At 43.3% G+C, this 19,381-nt stretch overlaps 1 protein-coding gene across 1 annotated transcript in view; it reads left to right on the forward strand.

Annotated features, from left to right (window-relative positions):
* LOC144495500 (uncharacterized) overlaps positions 1-10,653 on the forward strand; it is a 97,077-nt gene extending 86,424 nt beyond the window's left edge. Inside the window, exons 19-21 of the mRNA XM_078215515.1 lie at positions 2,841-2,980; positions 7,079-7,239; positions 10,634-10,653. Coding sequence (XP_078071641.1) covers positions 2,841-2,980; positions 7,079-7,239; positions 10,634-10,653 — 321 coding nt within the window. The remainder of the gene's footprint in view (positions 1-2,840; positions 2,981-7,078; positions 7,240-10,633) is intronic.
* Positions 10,654-19,381: the final 8,728 nt, after the last annotated feature.

Raw genomic sequence — 19,381 nt, forward strand, 5'->3', positions numbered from 1 at the left:
ATTCGCTTCTAAATACAAATAAATCCTGTCTTTCATTATCTTCTCCAACAGCTTCCCCATCACTCACGTCAGGTTCACCGGCCTGTAATTACCTGGATTATCTCTGTTTCCTTTCTTAAAGAAAGGAGCAACGTTGGCCATTCTCTAGTTCTCTGTAACTTTGCCTATGGCCAAAGAGGATACAAAGATATCTGTTAAGACCCCAGCTATTTCCTTTCTTGCCTCCTACAGTTTCCTGGGATAGATCCCATCCAGCCCTGGGGACATGTCTACCTTAATGCATTTCAAGACAACCAAAACTCTCTCCTTCATTATACTTACCTGCCAGAGAGTATTCACACACCCTTCCCTAACCTCAACTTCCCCCATGTCCCTCTCTTTGGTGAATACAGATGCAAAGTACTCAATAAGGATCTCACCCACTTCCTCTGGCTCCACACATAACCTTTATCCCAGCTACCCTCTTGCTCCTCATATATACATATAAAATGCCTTGGATTCTCCTTAACCCTGCTGGCCAAGGACATTTCATGCCTCTTTTAGCCCTCCTAACCCCGTTTGAACTCCTTCCTACTTTCTCTATATTCTTCAAGGGCTTTATCTATTTTTAGTTGCCTACACTTTATCTTTGCTTCCTTTTTTTTGACCATGTTGACAATTTCCCGTGTCACCCAAGGTTCCCGAATCCTGCCATTCCTGATCTTCTTTTTCACAGGAACATGCCTCTAATTAACTGGTCTTTAAAAGACTCCCACGTCAGATGTGGATTTTCCCTCAAACAGACACTCTCAATCCACACTCTCTAATTCTTGCCTAATTTGGTTATAGTTGGCCTTCCCTTAAATTTAAGACCTTTATCTGAGGACCTCTCTTGTCTTTATCCATAAGTATCCAAAAACGCACCGAATTATGGTCACTATTTCCAAAATGCTCCCCCACTGAAACTTTGATCATGTGGCCGGGCTCATTCCCCAATACCAGGTCTAGTATGCTCCCCAGAATTAGAATATCCACATACTGTTTCAAAAAACCCTCTGAGACACACCTCACACATTGCTCCCCATCCAAACCCCTGGCACTAAGGGAGTAAAGGGGAATTTGATGCTGCGGTGGGTTAACAAGATTGACCTTCGGAATTTGTGTTCAGTCCAAACTGACCATCTAAGAGAGTGAAGATTGACTTTATTTGAGGCTTACAGGTATTTCATCTGAAATAGGCAGTTTGAGAATCGGAATGTGCTTGTTAAAAATCTTAGAGATTCGAAGCTAACACTGATAAAAGTAACCATGAAGCTCTAGGATTACTTTCCAGCCTGGCCTGTATATGACTGTAGTCCCATAGCTGTCCGGTTGACTCTTAGCTGCCCTATCAATTGGCCTAGCAAGCAATTCAATTTAAGAATTACCACACACTGCAGTTCAGGGCTGAAAGCCCATGAACAGCATATCAAGCTTTTAGGGGACAGGCAAATAATGTCTGTCTTTCCTATGATGCCCAGCTCCCAAGTATCAATTAAAAAGCAAATATGCTTGGGCAATTTAATATGCTCTTGGAGCAGAACAAGATTCAGGGAAAGGGTAAGAAGGCAAATAAATTGGTTTCAGATTAGTGAAAAAGGATGAGTCTTGCTGGACCTTGGCTCAACTTCAAAATCATTTTGATATTCTTAGTTCTAACCGAGCTCATAATGATCACAGGTCCACATCACATTACTGTTACCATTTTGTACTAGCTTGGCAATTTTACTGAGAAGCCAAAAGGATGTATGAGGAAAGATTGACAAGGTTAGGATTGTTTTTGCTGGAGTTCAGACGAATGTTGGGGGATCTCATAGACTTATAAAATTCTAACAGGTCTAGACAGGGTAGATGCAGGGAGGATATTCCCAATAGTGGGGGACTTCAGAACCAGGGGTCACAGTCTGAGGATTCAGGGTAGACCATTTAGGACAGAGGTGAGGAGACATTTCTTCACCCAAAGAGTGGTGAGCCTGTGGAATTCATTACCACAGGAAGTAGCTGATGCCAAAACATTGAATGCATTCAAGAGGTGGATATAGCACTTGGGGCAAATGGGATCAAAGGTTACGGGGAAAAAGCAGGATTAGGCTACTGAGTTGGATGATCAGCCATGATCGTGATGAATGGCGGAGCAGGCTCAAAGGGCCAAATGGCCTCCTCCTGCTCCTATCTTCTATGTTTCTATGAAAGCTGGTAAGGGAAATGAAAAATATTGGCGATGTTAAGAGGTTGGGCACAATGTACACTGGTGGAGCAGAGCAGACAAGATGTACATCTGATAGTGCATACTTGACCCAGCAGTAATCAATGTTGGGTTATTTTTCTAACAAGTAACAAAACAAGATTTTTTCCTTAAATTTGGCTGTATTGATTTCAATGGGTAGGAGAATCGAACTGGATGTAAAACAGACTATCAATTCATTTTCTTTTGCATTAGCAGCAATATTGAATTTCACCCCCTTTGTGCTGAGCAAGTTATGGGATGTTGGTACCACAACATGAAATGGTTTCGATGTTGGGCACCCAGTCACAATACTGACCGCTCACACAGTGATTCAATAATTAAATGCAGGGTATATATCTGCCCCAGTAATGTTCTTCAGTCCCAACCTGTGATGAGCACCAATTCAGTTTGCTAAACTGCTCAACCAGTCTCTGTTCTCTGAGTAAGGCTACTCTAATCCATTGCACCAGCCAATATCCTCAATGTTTTCTTTCTAAGTAAAACAAAACTGATCTGAGGTTAATTGCTCACTATTATCAATAGCTAGAAATTTCTTTCATTTCAAACTCAAACTCTGAAATGTGTCCCGGCTCAGGAAGATATCGATAATCTCACAAATTTAATAAAAGTGGAAGAATGGGAGAGAGCTGACTATGAGCAGAGTCCGAGAAGCAAATTTGCCAGAAGATCTTGGGGCAACAGCCGTAGCCAAAGTCAAGATGATGATTCAGAAGTGTAAGTAGCTGGTCCTATATTTTCAATCTCTCTTATATTGCTCATGTTAATGCACAGTTGTTGAGTTCATGTTTGCCTGTTTTGAATTTAACATCAAATATTATTGTCCAGCAGCCATCAGATTGTAGTTAACCCATACAAGCTCTCAAATAATAATTGCATAATTAGGACAGTTTTTAATGTTTGGTTGTATTTAAAAGAGTTGCAGGCATCTCGATTTTTCTGTTGTGGTTTTTTTTTTGGCCGTACCCAATCTCTGCTATTGTTATTATATTGGAAAACATTTATCATTCTACATCAAGGTACACAATTAAATTATTGCAGGATCCACCAGACAATGTAACTGTGACAGTTAAGGCTAACGTATACAAAATGTTGTCCGTAATTATTTCTTTTAGTGAAGTATTTATTTTTACATCTGCTGACGGCTGTAAATTATATCTGTATTCCTCCAATTATGGCTTCTTGTGCATCACTGAGTTTAATGACTCCACCATTGGCTAGTTGCTGAGATGGAATTCCCTGGAATTCCCTCCCTATACATTTCCACTTTTCTATTTTGCTCTCATTCTTCAAGAAGTTCCTTAAAACCTACCTCTTTGATCCAACTTTTGGTTGTTTGTTGTAATATCCCATTGTAAGATTCTTTGTCAAATTTTGCTCGATAGGATTCCTATGAAGTGCTTTGGGATTTTTTTCTGTGCTAAACATGCTACATAAATGCAAGTTGTTATTTCTGCCTATATAGTTGGATTTCGTGCAAACTTTTCTACGAGGTACCATTTTTTTCTGGAATCCAATTCTGTAATTGGAGCTGGAAAGCAGGACAATGGACGCAATCAGACAGGACAGAGAAGCCACAATGGGGAAGCTGAAGGCTGCCTTGGGAGGCCAAGTGGGGGAGCCACGAGGAACGCTATAAAACACGTAGATCTGATCTGGGCGGCACGGTGGCACAGCGGTTAGCACTAGTGCCTTATAGTGCCAGGGACCTGGGTTCAATTCCCAGCTTGGGTCACTGTCTGTGCGGAGTCTGCACGCTGTCTCCTTGTTTGTGTAGTCCCTCTGGGTGCTCCAGTTTCCTCTCACAGTCCGAAAGACATGCTGGTTAGGTGCATTGGCCATGCTAAATTCTCCCTCAGTGTACCCAAACAGGCACTGGAGTGTGCCGACTAGAGGATTATCACAGTAACTTCATTGTAGTGTTAATGTAAGCCCATTTGTGACACTAATAAATAAAGTTTAAACTTTATCTTTATAGAGCTGGCAGTCCCTGCCTCCCTCTCATTGCTGGTTTTCCAGACCTCGGGGAAAGCCACACGGCAGCAGTGAATTTTAATTTGGACATCCAATTGGAGTGTGGATGCCCAGTTTAAATATGTTAAGTAGCAGCTCTGCCTCTCTATGGCAGGGTGTTAGAATGAGACCAATGAAAACATTGGATCTGTTGTAGTGTGACCAATGGTAACAAGCTGTAAGGGTCAGCTGACCCAGTAAACTATGTAACCAATGACAAAATGATGTGGTGGTCAGTCAATCAGCTGACTCAGTATAGATAAGAATCTGTTGTGAATTGTAAGGAGTTTGGAATGGCCCAGGGCGAGGCCTCAAGTGTTGGAGTAACAAAATTTCTTTATTAAACCTTTTCCTTTGATTTATAAGTTGGAGTAAGTTTTGTTTTATTTAATTGCCTACAATGAAAGAATTCTTTCTGGTGGATCAACACAGGATATTTGGACATCTCAATATCTGCCAGGTGAATTTGCGACAAGTTGTGCACATAATCCTTACACTTATGATCCTTAATAATCAGTCTTGTGCATTCCAACCCCATCTATCGCTCGCCCGCCAGGGGAAGTTTAATATCGAGGCCATTGTTTCTGATGTTTGGGAAGATCTGTGCAAATTGCTGCTTGGAGAACAACCCTGGTGACCATGACGATGGCATTGCTGCAACGGCCTCAGTGCTCAGCGCCAACAACTGCCAGTTTCCAGATGCAATTTTACATCTCATCCACTTCATCCTGGACCACAATATCTTCACCTTCAACAACCAGTTCTTCATCCAGACACACGGAACAGCCATGGGGACCAAATTTGCACCTCAATATGCCAACATCTTCATGCACAGGTTCGAACAAGACTTCTTCACCGCACGGGACCTTCAACCGATGCTATACACTAGATACATCGATGACATTTTCTTCCTTTGGACTCATGGTGAACAATCACTGAAACAACTCTATGATGACATCAACAAGTTCCATCCCACCATCAGGCTCACCATAGACTACTCTCCGGAATCGGTTGCATTCTTGGACACGCGCATCTCCATTAAGGACGGTCACCTCAGCACCTCACTGTACCGCAAGCCCACGGATAACCTCACGATGCTCCACTTCTCCAGCTTCCACCCTAAACACGTTAAAGAAGCCATCCCCTACGGACAAGCCCTCCGAATACACAGGATCTGCTCGGATGAGGAGGATCGCAACAGACACCTCCAGACGCTGAAACATGCCCTCATAAGAACAGGATATGGCGCTAGACTCATTGATCAACAGTTCCAACGCGCCACAGCGAAAAACCGCACCGACCTCCTCAGAAGACAAACACGGGACACAGTGGACAGAGTACCCTTCGTTGTCCAGTACTTCCCCGGAGCGGAGAAGCTACGGCATCTCCTCCGGAACCTTCAACATGTCATTGATGAAGACGAACATCTCGCCAAGGCCATCCCCACACCCCCACTTCTTGCCTTCAAACAACCGCACAACCTCAAACAGACCATTGTCCGCAGCAAACTACCCAGCCTTCAGGAGAACAGTGACCAAGACACCACACAACCCTGCCACAGCAACCTCTGCAAGACGTGCCGGATCATCGACACAGATGCCATCATCTCACGTGAGAACACCATCCACCAGGTACACGGTACATACTCTTGCAACTCGGCCAACGTTGTCTACCTGATACGCTGCAAGAAAGGATGTCCCGAGGCATGGTACATTGGGGAAACTATGCAGACGCTGCGACAACGGATGAATGAACACCGCTCGACAATCACCAGGCAAGACTGTTCTCTTCCTGTTGGGGAGCACTTCAGCGGTCACGGGCATTCGGCCTCTGATATTCGGGTAAGCGTTCTCCAAGGCGGCCTTCGCGACACACGACAGCGCAGAGTCGCTGAGCAGAAACTGATAGCCAAGTTCCGCACACACAAGGACGGCCTCAACCGGGATATTGGGTTTATGTCACACTATTTGTAACTCCCACAGTTGCGTGGACCTGCAGAGTTTCACTGGCTGTCTTGTCTGGAGACAATACACATCTTTTTAGCCTGTCTTGATGCTCTCTCCACTCCCATTGTTTTGTTTCTTAAAGACTGGATTAGTTGTAAGTATTCGCATTCCAACCATTATTCATGTAAATTGAGTCTGTGTCTTTATAAGTTCTGTTTGTGAACAGAATTCCCACTCACCTGAAGAAGGGGCTTAGAGCCTCGAAAGCTTGTGTGGCTTTTGCTACCAAATAAACCTGTTGGACTTTAACCTGGTGTTGTTAAACTTCTTACTGTGTTTACCCCAGTCCAACGCCGGCATCTCCACATCATGACCTTTACAGACAGGGGCTATTCAGCAAGCCCATGACCAGAAGCCCAGTGTCCATCATATTATAGGGAAACCATGAAAACAATCTGTGTTTCCTGTACATCCAAATTGCAGCACACACTCATTTACATTCCACTGCTTCTTAACACTGGGTTGCCTCATTTACATGATGTCACCCCATTTACAGTATATTGCTTCATTACCGTTACACAAACTAATTTACATTACATTACTCTATTAACATTGCGGTGCTTCATTTAAATTGCAACACTTTATTTAAGTTGCATCTTCATCGATATTCCACCACCTCATTTACTTTACATTAATTCAATTACTTATGCGCCATTTTACTTACTTTGTACCATCTCATTAACTTTCGATTATCTCATTAACATACAATGCCTCATTTATTTTGTTGCGTGTACATGGAAATAGGCTTGCTTTTGACTGATTTAAAGAGAGCCATGATGTTTCTTTTCTTTTTCAGAGGCACGACACTAAATATAGCAATGCACGAAGAGATTACGAACCTGCAGTTGAAGGTGTCGGCCCTTTATCAGCAACAGGAAAATGCTACTTCAAAGCTCACCAATGAATTGCAGAGAACACATGATTTGGTTAATGAAATTCTAAGACACATTGCACCTGGTAATAAATTAATACAATTATAGAAAAGAAAGATGCTGTTCATTTATTAGCAACGATTACTCTGACTACCAAATATACAGGGTTTAAATGATTTTAGGATGAATAAGGGGACATCTGAGGTGATTACAAGCCATAACCTTATTTGAAAACACTCAGCAGTTCAGGCAGCGTCCGTACAGAGAGAAACAGAGTTAAAAGCCGGAATTTTACCGCCCCGCCCTCCACGGGAATCGGAGCGGGCGAGGGGTGGAACGTAGAAAGGTCCATTGACCTCGGGCGGGATTTTACGGTTTCAGGATGAGCAAGGCCGTAAGATCCTGCCCACTATTTCAGACTGATGACCTTTCATCAATTCATTAATTCTGTTTCTCCCTTCACAAATACTGCTGGACCATGTGAGTATTTCCATATCTTGTGATTTTCATTTCAGGTTTCCAGCATCTGCAATATTTTGCTTTTGCATAACCTTATTTGGGCTTTGGATGGCATTATTTGGACTAAGGGGGAACTCCAAGGCATCCATAATAGTTAACTGAATTACAAAATAAGAAGACTGCTAAGGAAATTGTTGATCTTCAGCATGGATCTAGGAACACAAGATTTTTGGCAATGTACTAGTGGATGTCCTATAGTGTTGCTTCTGATGGGTTAGTTGGTTAGTTTGCTAAGCGCCAACAAAAATTCTCTCAAGTCAAGCAAATTCTGAAGGGTTCCCTTCATCCACACCTGAATTTATCTCCCTCTTCTTCACATCTACTTGCTCTTCTGGGTTCCCTTTCCAGTTGGACATTTTCCTCTCAATTGTTTTTCGCTTCCACTTTCCATTCTCCAATGGAGTCTTCCTCACGCTCCGATTCTCTTTAAGTCATTCTAATTTTCCTTTGCATCTTCTGTGTATCTGTGCATGCATGTGTGTCTCTCTGTCTTCCCTTTTGTGGCATTGAGAAAAAAACTTGAAATCTGATTGTTAACTCCAGTGTATTTACATATTGAAGGTGCTGAAGGTTATTTGGAGAAAGAGACCAAACCATACACCAGCTCCGGAAAATTGGTCTTTTCCTTCCAGTGGATTTATGCACATATATTAGAGTATGTTTGCATGGTTCTGCTTTTTTTAAATGTCAGCGATATGAAACATATTTTTAGGAGAACATGTGGCCAGGTGAGGAGCAGCCATGGTAACTGTATCTGAGAGATTTTCTTTTGCTGGAATATGTGTCAAAATTGTTTTAGATTAAGTGTAATTGGGAGAAAATTAAGGTGAGGCAGAAAGTTTTCCATGTTAGGGTAAATGGATGTAACAAATTGGAAATAACAAATTCACAAGGAGAAAAAACTAGTGGGTCCTATTTTACCTTTTTCACTCTAAGTGCTGGGCAGACTTGAAACTGGGAGTGTTTCAGATACGACCTTTAGACCCGTTCTCAGGTGCTCCCATACGCACTCTGCCTGCAAAAATATCAGCAATTCTGAATCGTGCTGCATAAACCTGTGAGCGAGGCTTACCGTGCCCAAAATCCTGCACCTCCAATCGGCGCCTCCAACTGCGCATGCGCAGAAAAAAAAATGATAGGATGTGGCTCCCCTGCCACATTGCTCCCAGGCTGGGTAATGCCTCCCCTACCCCCACAACATTACTGATCCCTTTATTCCCCCACCCCCTCCCACCACCCAGACCGATCACGGGCTCCTCCTCCCACATTGGACTAGGACGCGGGGGCACAGCCTTAGAATAAAAGGGAGTCACTTTAGAACAGAGATGAGGAGAAATTTCTTCAGCCAGAGAGTGGTGGGTCTGTGGAATTCATTGCCACAGAGGGCTGTGGAGGCCGAGACGTTGAGCGTCTTCAAGACAGAAATTGATAAATTCTTGATTTCTCGAGGAATTAAGGGCTATGGGGAGAGAGCGGGTAAATGGAGTTGAAATCAACCATGATTGAATGGTGGAGTGGACTCGATGGGCCGAATGGCCTTACTTCCGCTCCTATGTCTTATGGTCTTATGGTCTTATTCCCCCTCACTGATCTCAGGCAGAATGGCAGCAGACCCCCCCTTTCCCCCTCACTGATCTCAGGCAGAGTGGCAGTGGACCCCTCTCTCCCCCCCACAGATCTCAAGCAGAGAGCTGTCGGACCCACCTGCACCCCTCCCCGACTGATCTCAAGCAGAGAGCCATCGGATGCTCGGCACTTACCTCCTCACTAATTGGAGCGCCCGAATCGGACTTTTGGGGAGTACGCCTGATTCTGGATGGGTGAACGCAGTAATAAAGGAGGAAGTGCCGGTAAGGTTGGGTGTGCAGCCTATTAAGGCAATTTAAATGCATGCAAATACATTTAAATGGCCGTCGTGCCTGTTTTGGGCGCAGCCCCGACTGTGGCCATTTTCGGGCCTTGGTAAAGGGGGAACTGGCATGGTGGTGGGCGCGGATCGCGCTACTCGCCTCACGCCCGACTTCACCAAGTTTTCGCGCCTGAAAACGTGATGGTAAAATCGGGCCCAGTGAGTTCAGAGCAGCGCAAGTCAACAAACACAATGGTCACATTGCGGATGACAAAAATGATGCACATAATGAGAGAAATGTTATTATAAAAATATTCTGGGGTTATTTGGAGCATTTTGCTGCATCAGTTTTGGCACCAGTAGGTGTCATGGTAGATTTGGTAAATCAGGATGTTCCATGCAGTTGGTAAATGATGAAAATAGTAAGATATCAAGATATTATGAGGGGTAGATAGGGTGGATTGGGAGAAATCGTTTCCACCACTTGGGGAATACGGGACTAGGGACATAGTTAAAAATGTAGAACCAGAGCTTTCAGGATTGAAATTAGGAAAGTATTTTTTTGGAAAGGGTGGCAGAAGTTTAGAACTCTTTGCAAATGACAAATGATGCAAGATAATTTGTTATATTTAAAATTTAAGATTGATGGATTTTTGTTCGAGCAAAGGGGGAAATGTGGAGTTAAGTCGCATATTAATGATCTCATTGAATGGTGGAACAGGTTCAAGGGCTAGACGGCCTACTCTTTTTCCTGTGTTCCTGAAGGGCCTTGATAGGGATAATAGAGATTGTTTCACTGAATGAGGAATCTAAAACACTAAGGTACAGTCTCAGGATGTGGGCTGATCATTTAGAGAGGAAGAGAAATGACTTCACTCGAAGCATTGTGAATCTGTGGAATTCTCTACTCCAGTGGGTTGCAGACGCTTCATCATTGAATACATTTGAGGCTGGGATATATGGACTTCTGGCCTCTCTGGGAATCAAGGGAAATGGGAATCAGGCAGGAAGTTGGAGTTGAAGCCCAAGATCAGCCATGATAGTACTGATCAGGCTTGATAGGCCATGTGGTCTACTCCTGCTTCTATTTCTTGTGTTCTTGTGTTCCTAGATCATGCTGAAGATCAATAGTCATGGGCTGCTGGCCAGAGAGAGAACAAATTGATTGGGGATGTCTATTGACCAAAAGCCATAACAGTACTGGTTTTTACCTCTATCTATTTGCCACCTTAGAATCATAGAATCCCTACAGTGCAGAAGGAGGTCATTCAGCCCATCGAGTCTGCACCGAATATAATTCCACCAGGTCCTATTCCTGTAACCCCACATATTTACCCTGCCAAATTCCCTGATACTAGGAGCAATTTAGCATGGCCAATCAACCTAACCCGCACATCTTTGGGCTGTTGGAGGAAACCGGAGCACCCAGAAGAAACCCACGCAGACACAAGGAGAATGTGCAAACTCCACACCGACAGTGACCCAAGGTCGGAATTGAACCCGGATCCCTGGCGCTGTGAGGCAGCAGTGCTAACCACTGTGCCACCCTTCAACCATGGCTTTTTTATGTCCATTTTTAAAAATTATTGTTTTTTCCCTATTGGAATAGATGGCTAAGAGCTTATTTTTCCTCTGTCTTTTTGTCACCTTCGACCATGGCCTTATTTTTTGTCAGTTCTCTTGAAATACTAATTTTGACCCTCTTGGAGTAGATGCTCAATCAGTCAGACCAAAGAAGGTTTAAAAATTTTTTTTTTTTTAAGAACAGTCAATGTCCTGCGGTGATGCACATGAAGATGAAGTATAGCTCACAGCTGAAATTAGGTTACAGAGTGTTGAGAGACAATACTTGGACCAGCTGTGTCAACATAAGTCAATCCCTCTCTCAAGGTCAAACTTTCTGTTCTTATTTTCATACTTTTGTTACAAATTCTTTTGTCTATATTTATATTAGAAACAGTCTTTCTCTTCCTGCAATCACATCCTTATGCCATGGGATATTGCTGTAATTCCTCTGGTAGGGGAGATGTGACTACAGTGCGACAATGTTACATAGCTTTGACCTGAGTGCCTCTGCTGCCTAGAATCGTCACTCCTCTTATACCCGAATCCTTCCTGATGGACTCGGCTAAAGGTTCCATACATCACACAAACAGGACAGGAGAGAGTGGACAGCCCTGCCTAACCCCAGATTTGATCTGATAGCTTTCTGATTCCCATCCATTGATTGAAACTTCCCTAGAAATGGACCTCACTCAATCTTCGGCTGCTACAGCAGTTTGGAGTTTACTCCTTTGCGCTGGTGACTTCCTCTGTACAGGGGCCTATTGTACATATGCAATGAGCAGCAATTATGACACCATGGGAAATTCTGAGGCATTGTTATTGACTTGCTCATTCGCCAATAGTTCATACACATATTCAGCACATATACATTGTTACAAAGCGGAGGTGGATCCCCCCCTCTGAGAACTAACACCTAACCACTCAAAGAGGAGTACCTCGCCCTATAATCTGTTAAAGTGAGTGTGAGTTGGTACGATCTGCGCTTCAGCAACCTTTAGTGGTTAAATCAAAATAACTCCCTGACACTCTCATTAAATCAACAAGTAACAATTTATTTATCTAACTAACAGTGAACAAGTTAACTAAACTATTAACAAACCAAATAAAACATAATTCTAATGGAATGCTGTTCAGACTAATACAATTCCCACTCAATAACAAAAAAATAGAATTTTAGACACTTTCTAAATTACAACAAGGTTTTGTCTTTCAGAATATTCTGGGCCTTCTCTGTTCATTCTTCTGTCTTCTTTCTTCTTTGGCACCTTCGCTATTAAGATGGTGCTTTCTCTTAAGACATAAATGAGGCTATGAAAGCCATCAGTTCTCTCTCTCTCTCTAGAGCTCAGAGCTGAACTAAGTGCTGTTACTCTGGCAGTTGGAGTTGCTCTCTGCTTTGGTCCCACTGCCTCCCTTCTTTTATACCTGGCATATCAATATCCCCCACAATAGGATTGGTCCTCCGTTGCCAGATTTAAATTTAATAGGTTCTTGGTATCTAAATGTCTATTTCAAATTGATTGGCTGAATTAAAAAAGAATTAAAAGCCTGAAAGCCAGTTGCCTTGGTAACCCTGCTGCTTGGCCTTTCGATATAAATGTTTCATTTTGGACACTCTATATGTACTTGCATTTTTAAAAACTTTCTAAACACAGAAAAAGCACCACCTTTTAAAGGGACGATGCAATGCTTTTTCCCTAGCATCTTAAAATATTACAAACACCAATCTACAATTACTCTACTCAACTTCGTAACAATATACACACATTCTGATCACTTAATGGACACTTTTAGCACCTTTCTCGGTCTTCTTCATCCTCATTTACATTCCCCTTGTCCAATTACAGCCCTCCCCACCCTCATACTATACATCTCTTCTGATTTTCTTTGCCCTTAGCTCTGACGAAGGGTCATCCAGACTCAAAATGTTAGCTCTATTCTCTCTCCACAGATGCTGTCAGACCTGCTGAGATTTTCCAGCATTTTCTGTTTTTGTTTCAGATTCCAGCATCCGCAGTAATTTGCTTTTATCTCACTATTCACACATGTTGTTGTCTTTTGCTATTCAATAGCAGCTCTCATTACAGATTGTTATCTTTCCATTCAGAAACAGGTTTATATACACGCTTTGCTCTGAATTTATTGACTGACAGCTCATTGTGTATATTTACCTCCCTCTCTGTCATTGAACAAATATACCAGTCTGGATATTCAATTGGCTTCTCCCAGTTTCACACTGTAACGTTGGCAGGATTAATTGGCAGGAGGGTGAAGTCAAATTAAACCACTTGCCATGGTGGGATTTGAACCCAGGTCCCCCTCTTGGTCATTAGTCCAGTGACAATACCACTATGCCACCATCACCCCTGTCATTGATGAGCCAATTGACATTCATTATTCATGAACCCACCAAATTTATTGATGGTTTAGGGGACTTCCTGTCCCTCCCGAAGGACACCCAACAAACCCTGTGGGGCTCGCCATCAGCATTCAGGTGGGGTCCCTCAGTCAGGTATTCTGTGCCTCATTGAGAAACCTCAGCATTGGGAAGGGAGGGGGCCATTGAAAGCTGCCTCGCTGCCCTTGTTGCCTTCTCCTGTGACCCATACTCCAAATTCCCAATCCTGATTTTACTCACCTTTGGTCTGGGGTCCCACAATGAAGCTAGGCCTCTGGTGGGTGTATTGTAATCAGTTGTCATCATTCTGATGCTGACATCATGAGGTGCTGCCGGCCTTTGATTGGTTTGCAACTCATGGCAGCAGGGCTTTGACCACCAGGGACTTCAACCGCAGGGAAGGCTCATTGGTGGCCATATAGTTGACTGAAGGACACTTGATTCCATTGGGCCATGGAATTGAGTGGGATTCCTTGCCAGTTTTCTGGGTGAGATGCCCATTGGCCTGATTGAGTCCCAGCCTAAGATTTGCCTGGAATTTCCTTGGGGTTTCTGCCCATCTTCCAGCACATTCCCAGCAGTAATCCAGGAGAAGTAGCATAAGAGACAATTTATGCAGTTTCTTCCACGTCTCCACCAAAGTTAGGGCAGGAATTCTCTAACCTCACCCGTGGCTGCTGCGGTGACTGGAGTTTCGGCCGAGTGCCAAATTCTCCATTCTCGCTGGCAATGGTGGCAGGATGAGCGAAATTGGAGAATCCCAGCCATGGAATGCAGTTGGAGGAAATCTTGCAAGAATTCCAGGCTAGTGTGGCAACAAATGAAAGTCCCAAATCTTACTACTTACTAGGAGCCACAGTTAATTGTCTAGCATCTATTTTATTAATCCAGTCTGAAACAATGTGCTGCAGCGATGATGGGTAATTAAAATAATATTGAGTATTTTATGTACCTAAGAATACATTCAACACTAATTGCAGCATACCACAAATCAGTTCATTAATCTTCTCCAACAATAAAAATGACTTGTTATCCTTTCTCTCTTCTAAATCATCTTTTAGGTACCAGTGGGACCCATTCATCTGAACAGCCACAAGAGGACACCCAGGGTCGCGGTGACCAATGGTAACCGGTGTTTATTTGGTGTTTTGCACTGTTCTCTGTTCTATTGAGCTGCGTAGAGTGCATTGTGGTTGACTGCCAATTCTCCAGTATCCATCTGAAGAGTCATCATGAGATCACAATCTCTTGTCCTCCTATCTGAACATCATGATCTCATATGCAGGGTCCAGCTTACTTGAGTTCAGAACAGCACAGATGAGACCCTATTTAATGTATATCCTCTGCAGATTTTTTAAAAAATTCATGCATATTCCAACAGTTGGAACTAATGTGTGCTTAGAAGTCTGCAATCTGCTTTAGTAGGAAGTGCATCCCCTAATCCTTCAGACCAAGGCATCTACTTCAGTAGGGAATGCTTGTAATAAAGAACAAAGAAAATTACAGCACAGGAACAGGCCCTTCGGCCCTCCAAGCCTGCACTGACCATGCTGCCCGACTGAACTAAAACCCTCTACCCTTCCGGGGACCATATTCCATAGAAATGTTTCCACAAATTCTATCCAGTATGACAGCCGACTAGTGGAAGGACTGCAGCCAAACAGATGCTCTACTGCATCTATTCTCATCATATTATCTCCTTCATTTCATTTGGATGACAGTCTGGAATCTCTTTGATGGTTTTAACCATTCTCCAGGGTCCTGACAGAAATCCCCCACAGTCAATCAAATTGCCTCATTCTTGCTTTCGGTGGCACAGAATATATCTACTTACGTGATGCAACATGACGCAACAAACCCATACACGAAGGAACTATTGGACATTTGCCAGTCCGAACAATTAATACACAGGCTGCATGTAGAACAGGGGCAACGATACAATGTGTGACTCCCATTACTGCAAGTCCCACCCCACCATTGAGCCAGCTGACTTCATTCAACTAAGAGGGCATAAAAGCATTGGTTCACTAAAGAGAAACTTGCCTCCCTCTGTCCACAGAAACACCCCCTGTAGCTGCCCCCAAACCTTGCCCTCACCCAGGATTGATGGTTCATCACCATCAAACAATCCAAGTTTCCCTGTATCAAGGAAAATATTCTGAACCTGTCAGTGTTGCCAACAAAATGCCCTGAACTCTGGTAAGATTGTCACTCACCTGAAGAAGGGGCTTGGAGCTCCGAAAGCTTGTGTAGTTTTTGCTACCAAATAAACCTGTTGGACTTTAACCTGGTGTTGTTAAACTTCTTACTAAGATTGTCACTGCCCAGAATCTCCAATACCATACAATGACCAAAGAATATGGGAGCGACCTTACCAAAACAATTCTAACTGCCAAACAAGCATGAATACAGGAGAGAATCCCACCAACTTTTGGGTGAACCCCCAGACACGATCTTATGCCACTTATTGTAAAAAATTAGGCAATGTGTGATTCGTACCAGTAGGGTGATTGGAGGGAATCTATTCTTGCAGGGAAGCCGGCTTCTGACAGCTAGGGGGTGCCATTGCACATGCGCCGATCTTCCAGTGCACCAGCTGTTTACAAGAATACACAGTTAAATGCATTGGGAGATATCTCACTCTGCCGACTCTCCCAGACACCACATCCTCACCCCCCTGATTGCGCCCACTCCCCTCGGCTAATCGCTGCCCCACCCGGACAATCACTGACCTGTTCCCCCCCCCTCTCCCCCCCCACCTAGCCAATCCCCATCTCCCCACTGCTGATCGCCGGCCACATTCCCCACCCCCATGGCTGAACCATCACCCCCATTCTGCACCCTCCGGACGATTTCAGAGTGCACAATGCCCCCACCCCCACCTCCCCTTCGGCCTGCCCCTTGGCGGTCCCCCGGTGAGTAGTGCTATTGTGCCTGGTGGGCAGTGCTAGGGTGCCAGGCTAGCACTGCCAGGATCTCAGGCTGGCAGCACCAGTCTGGCACTGCCCAAGGGGCACTGCCCCCCCACCCCATCCACCTGGGGGCCTCAATGGCCTCCGGTCCCACTAGTGAGTCCATCACATCAGCTCACCATTGCTGGGGACCAGATGTGATCCTCGCTAATGAGAACCTCCACTGGTGAGGCAGTTAAGGCGAGTAAGCCCGGACGATTCCGTCCCTGTCTCACCAATAATGTTTAAATTCAGATTTTAATTTTTAAGTCAGCCTTACATCCTTCCTGGGCATGAGGCTGATCACTCTGGCTTCACAGTGCCGGTCGTAATGCAAAGGGTGAGAAACAAGGCGCAAAGTTGGTTTTTTGCTTCTCTTGCAATCTTACTGGCTTGCCATGCTGATCAACCGGCAGGACAAGCCAGTAAAATCACCCCCTATATGTCTTTTTACCTATCCATGTATCTATATTTTATATGCACTCTAATATGTTTAACTGGCAATACAGATTTTATGACTAGTGAGTGTGCTGCAGAATGTTAAACCGCATTGCAAGAAGGGATAATATTTAGTCCATTATCCGTCATGCACTATCTGTAAGGTAATCAAATTATAATTTAGACCTGATCTTATTTTATGCTTACTTGCCTCTATAAGCAGGTCAATGTATCTCCTTATATCACCTGAAGTAACACTCATTTTTGTGTGCCTGACTGCATCTTTTTCCTTTTCCTAGAGATCCCCTGGCAAGTACACCAATAATTCCTCAATGTGATGGGACATGAGCATTGTGACATTCTATCTAAAGTGGAAACTGAACAAGAGGCCTGGTGAAAAAAGCGCCATTGCAGTCATGTCAACACAAATGGAGACATTTCGCAAGAGGAAACATTTTATTCCTGATGGACGGATGCAAATGTTGACACCAGTGTATTCAGGGATGAAAGGTTAATTCTTAAAAGATATACTAATCACAGCATCATAATTTATCACATTAAGCTTTCATTATTACCTTCTCAGGTTTATAAACATCTTTTGATTTTAGGTGCATGACTTTGAGCTAGTTTAAGCTATGGACTATGCTCACACACTACACCAAAATAATTAGTCATATTTTTGCAAGAGAATTACAGCTTCCAAAGTGGTTGGTGCTAACTTTGGCTTGATGTGTTAATCTAAAGCGGATAATATTGAATCACCAAGTCATTTTACATTCCTCCCAATATTTGTTGCCATTGATTCCCACCCGTTAGCTGCTCTTGGAGGAGAGAGCGAACTAAGTGTGCAAGGCTGTGTTTTGTTGAAAATGAAAATTCCTGTTACTCAAGAGTCCCACACATTTGATGATTTTCCCAGAAGAAGCCTCACTGTGAAAATGTCTAAAAAATGTTGCTCACCAACCATACTTCCTCAGGGAAATCACACAACAGAGTGTCTGCCTTTTGTGTATTGTTACACAAGGAGAGCTCTGTCCATTAGTGCCACTTTGATGTGGGATTTTGATAATTGTATAATACCACACTACAAGCATGGAAAGTTCCAAGGCATCTCCCATGATGAAACATTCCTGGATTTCATAGCAGAAAGGCAAAATTATAATCTCACTGGTGTTCCTTTGGTCGCTAGCTTTGGTTTTTCATCAACTCAATGATTACTTTGTCTATAAATTAAGATTGTTTATGGCCCTGCCATGTCATTACTTCTGAAGAGTAGCTTGGCTTTAGTTCTGTTAAGATTAAGATGATTGAGATACCCTGAGAAGAACCCACAGACTGAGGATGTTTCGTTGGGATGTTTATTCCATGCTCGAGAAAAATGAAAGCTGCAGCTGTACAACGGTACAAAAAGTCAGAACTGATTTGCATCGCTTGTGGCCTCCTTAGTGTAAAACTTGCGATTATTTAATCACCTATCGGAAAGTGGCTGCGAAATTAGGATAACGTCGCCTTCCCAAGTGAGTGGGCTTCTAGATATTGCAAATCATTATTAACCAAATGCTTAACTTAAGAAAAGATATGCCGGCCTCTTCCACATGCCAATTTTCATCAGTGCATTGATGGCTGCGCCTTCAGCTGCCTAGATGATAAACATCTCTACCTTTTTATCTCTCCCTTTTCCTCCTTTAAGAAGCTCCTTAAAATCTACTTCTTTCGCCAAACATTTGTTCACCTGTTCTAATATCTTCATAATTGGCTGAGCGTGAATTTTTTCTTTGATTACACTCTTGTGCGCATCTTGGGACATTGTACTATGTTGAAGGCTCGATGTAAATGCAAGTTGTTGTTTATTTGTAAGATGCTGTGAGATGATTTGTACAATGTCACTTGAAGCCTCCAAACTTTGTTTTAATCTTTAAATTTTGCTAATCTCCATTTGTAATTATAGAAATCAACTTCGTTGTAAGAAAAAATGTGCAAAATGTAATTAATTTATTGACTAATAAAGTCTATATCACCTTGGATTCATAGTATGTTAGTACCTTTAAAGAGTGGATTGACTTTAGTGATATTAAGGAAAGTCATAAGGGAGACAAATATTAATATACAAGGATGTTTCACATAGAAGATCTCTGAATTCCCCAGTTCCTGCAATAGATAAATGCACTTGTATGAACCATATGCACTAGGAAGGCCCAGCTTTGAGCTCTAGTTTCATGCTGTGTCATAGAATCATGTCGCGCAGAAGAGGGCTTTTGGCCCATCCAGTCCGCACCAAGGGACAGCTAGGGAAAAGGAAGAAATAACATGAGAACATAAGAGCTAGGAGCAGGAGTAGGCAATTCAGCCCCCTAGCCTGCTCTGCCATTCAATACGATCATGGCTGATCTAGCGTGGCTTCAACTCTACTTTCTTGCCCATTCCCCATGACCCTTCAACCCATTACTAATTAAAAACCTGTCTACCTCTTCCTGGGGCATCTAAGGGGGCGGGGGACTGTGGGGGG

Source organism: Mustelus asterias, chromosome 7, assembly GCF_964213995.1.
Source record: "Mustelus asterias chromosome 7, sMusAst1.hap1.1, whole genome shotgun sequence".
NCBI lineage: Eukaryota > Metazoa > Chordata > Chondrichthyes > Carcharhiniformes > Triakidae > Mustelus > Mustelus asterias.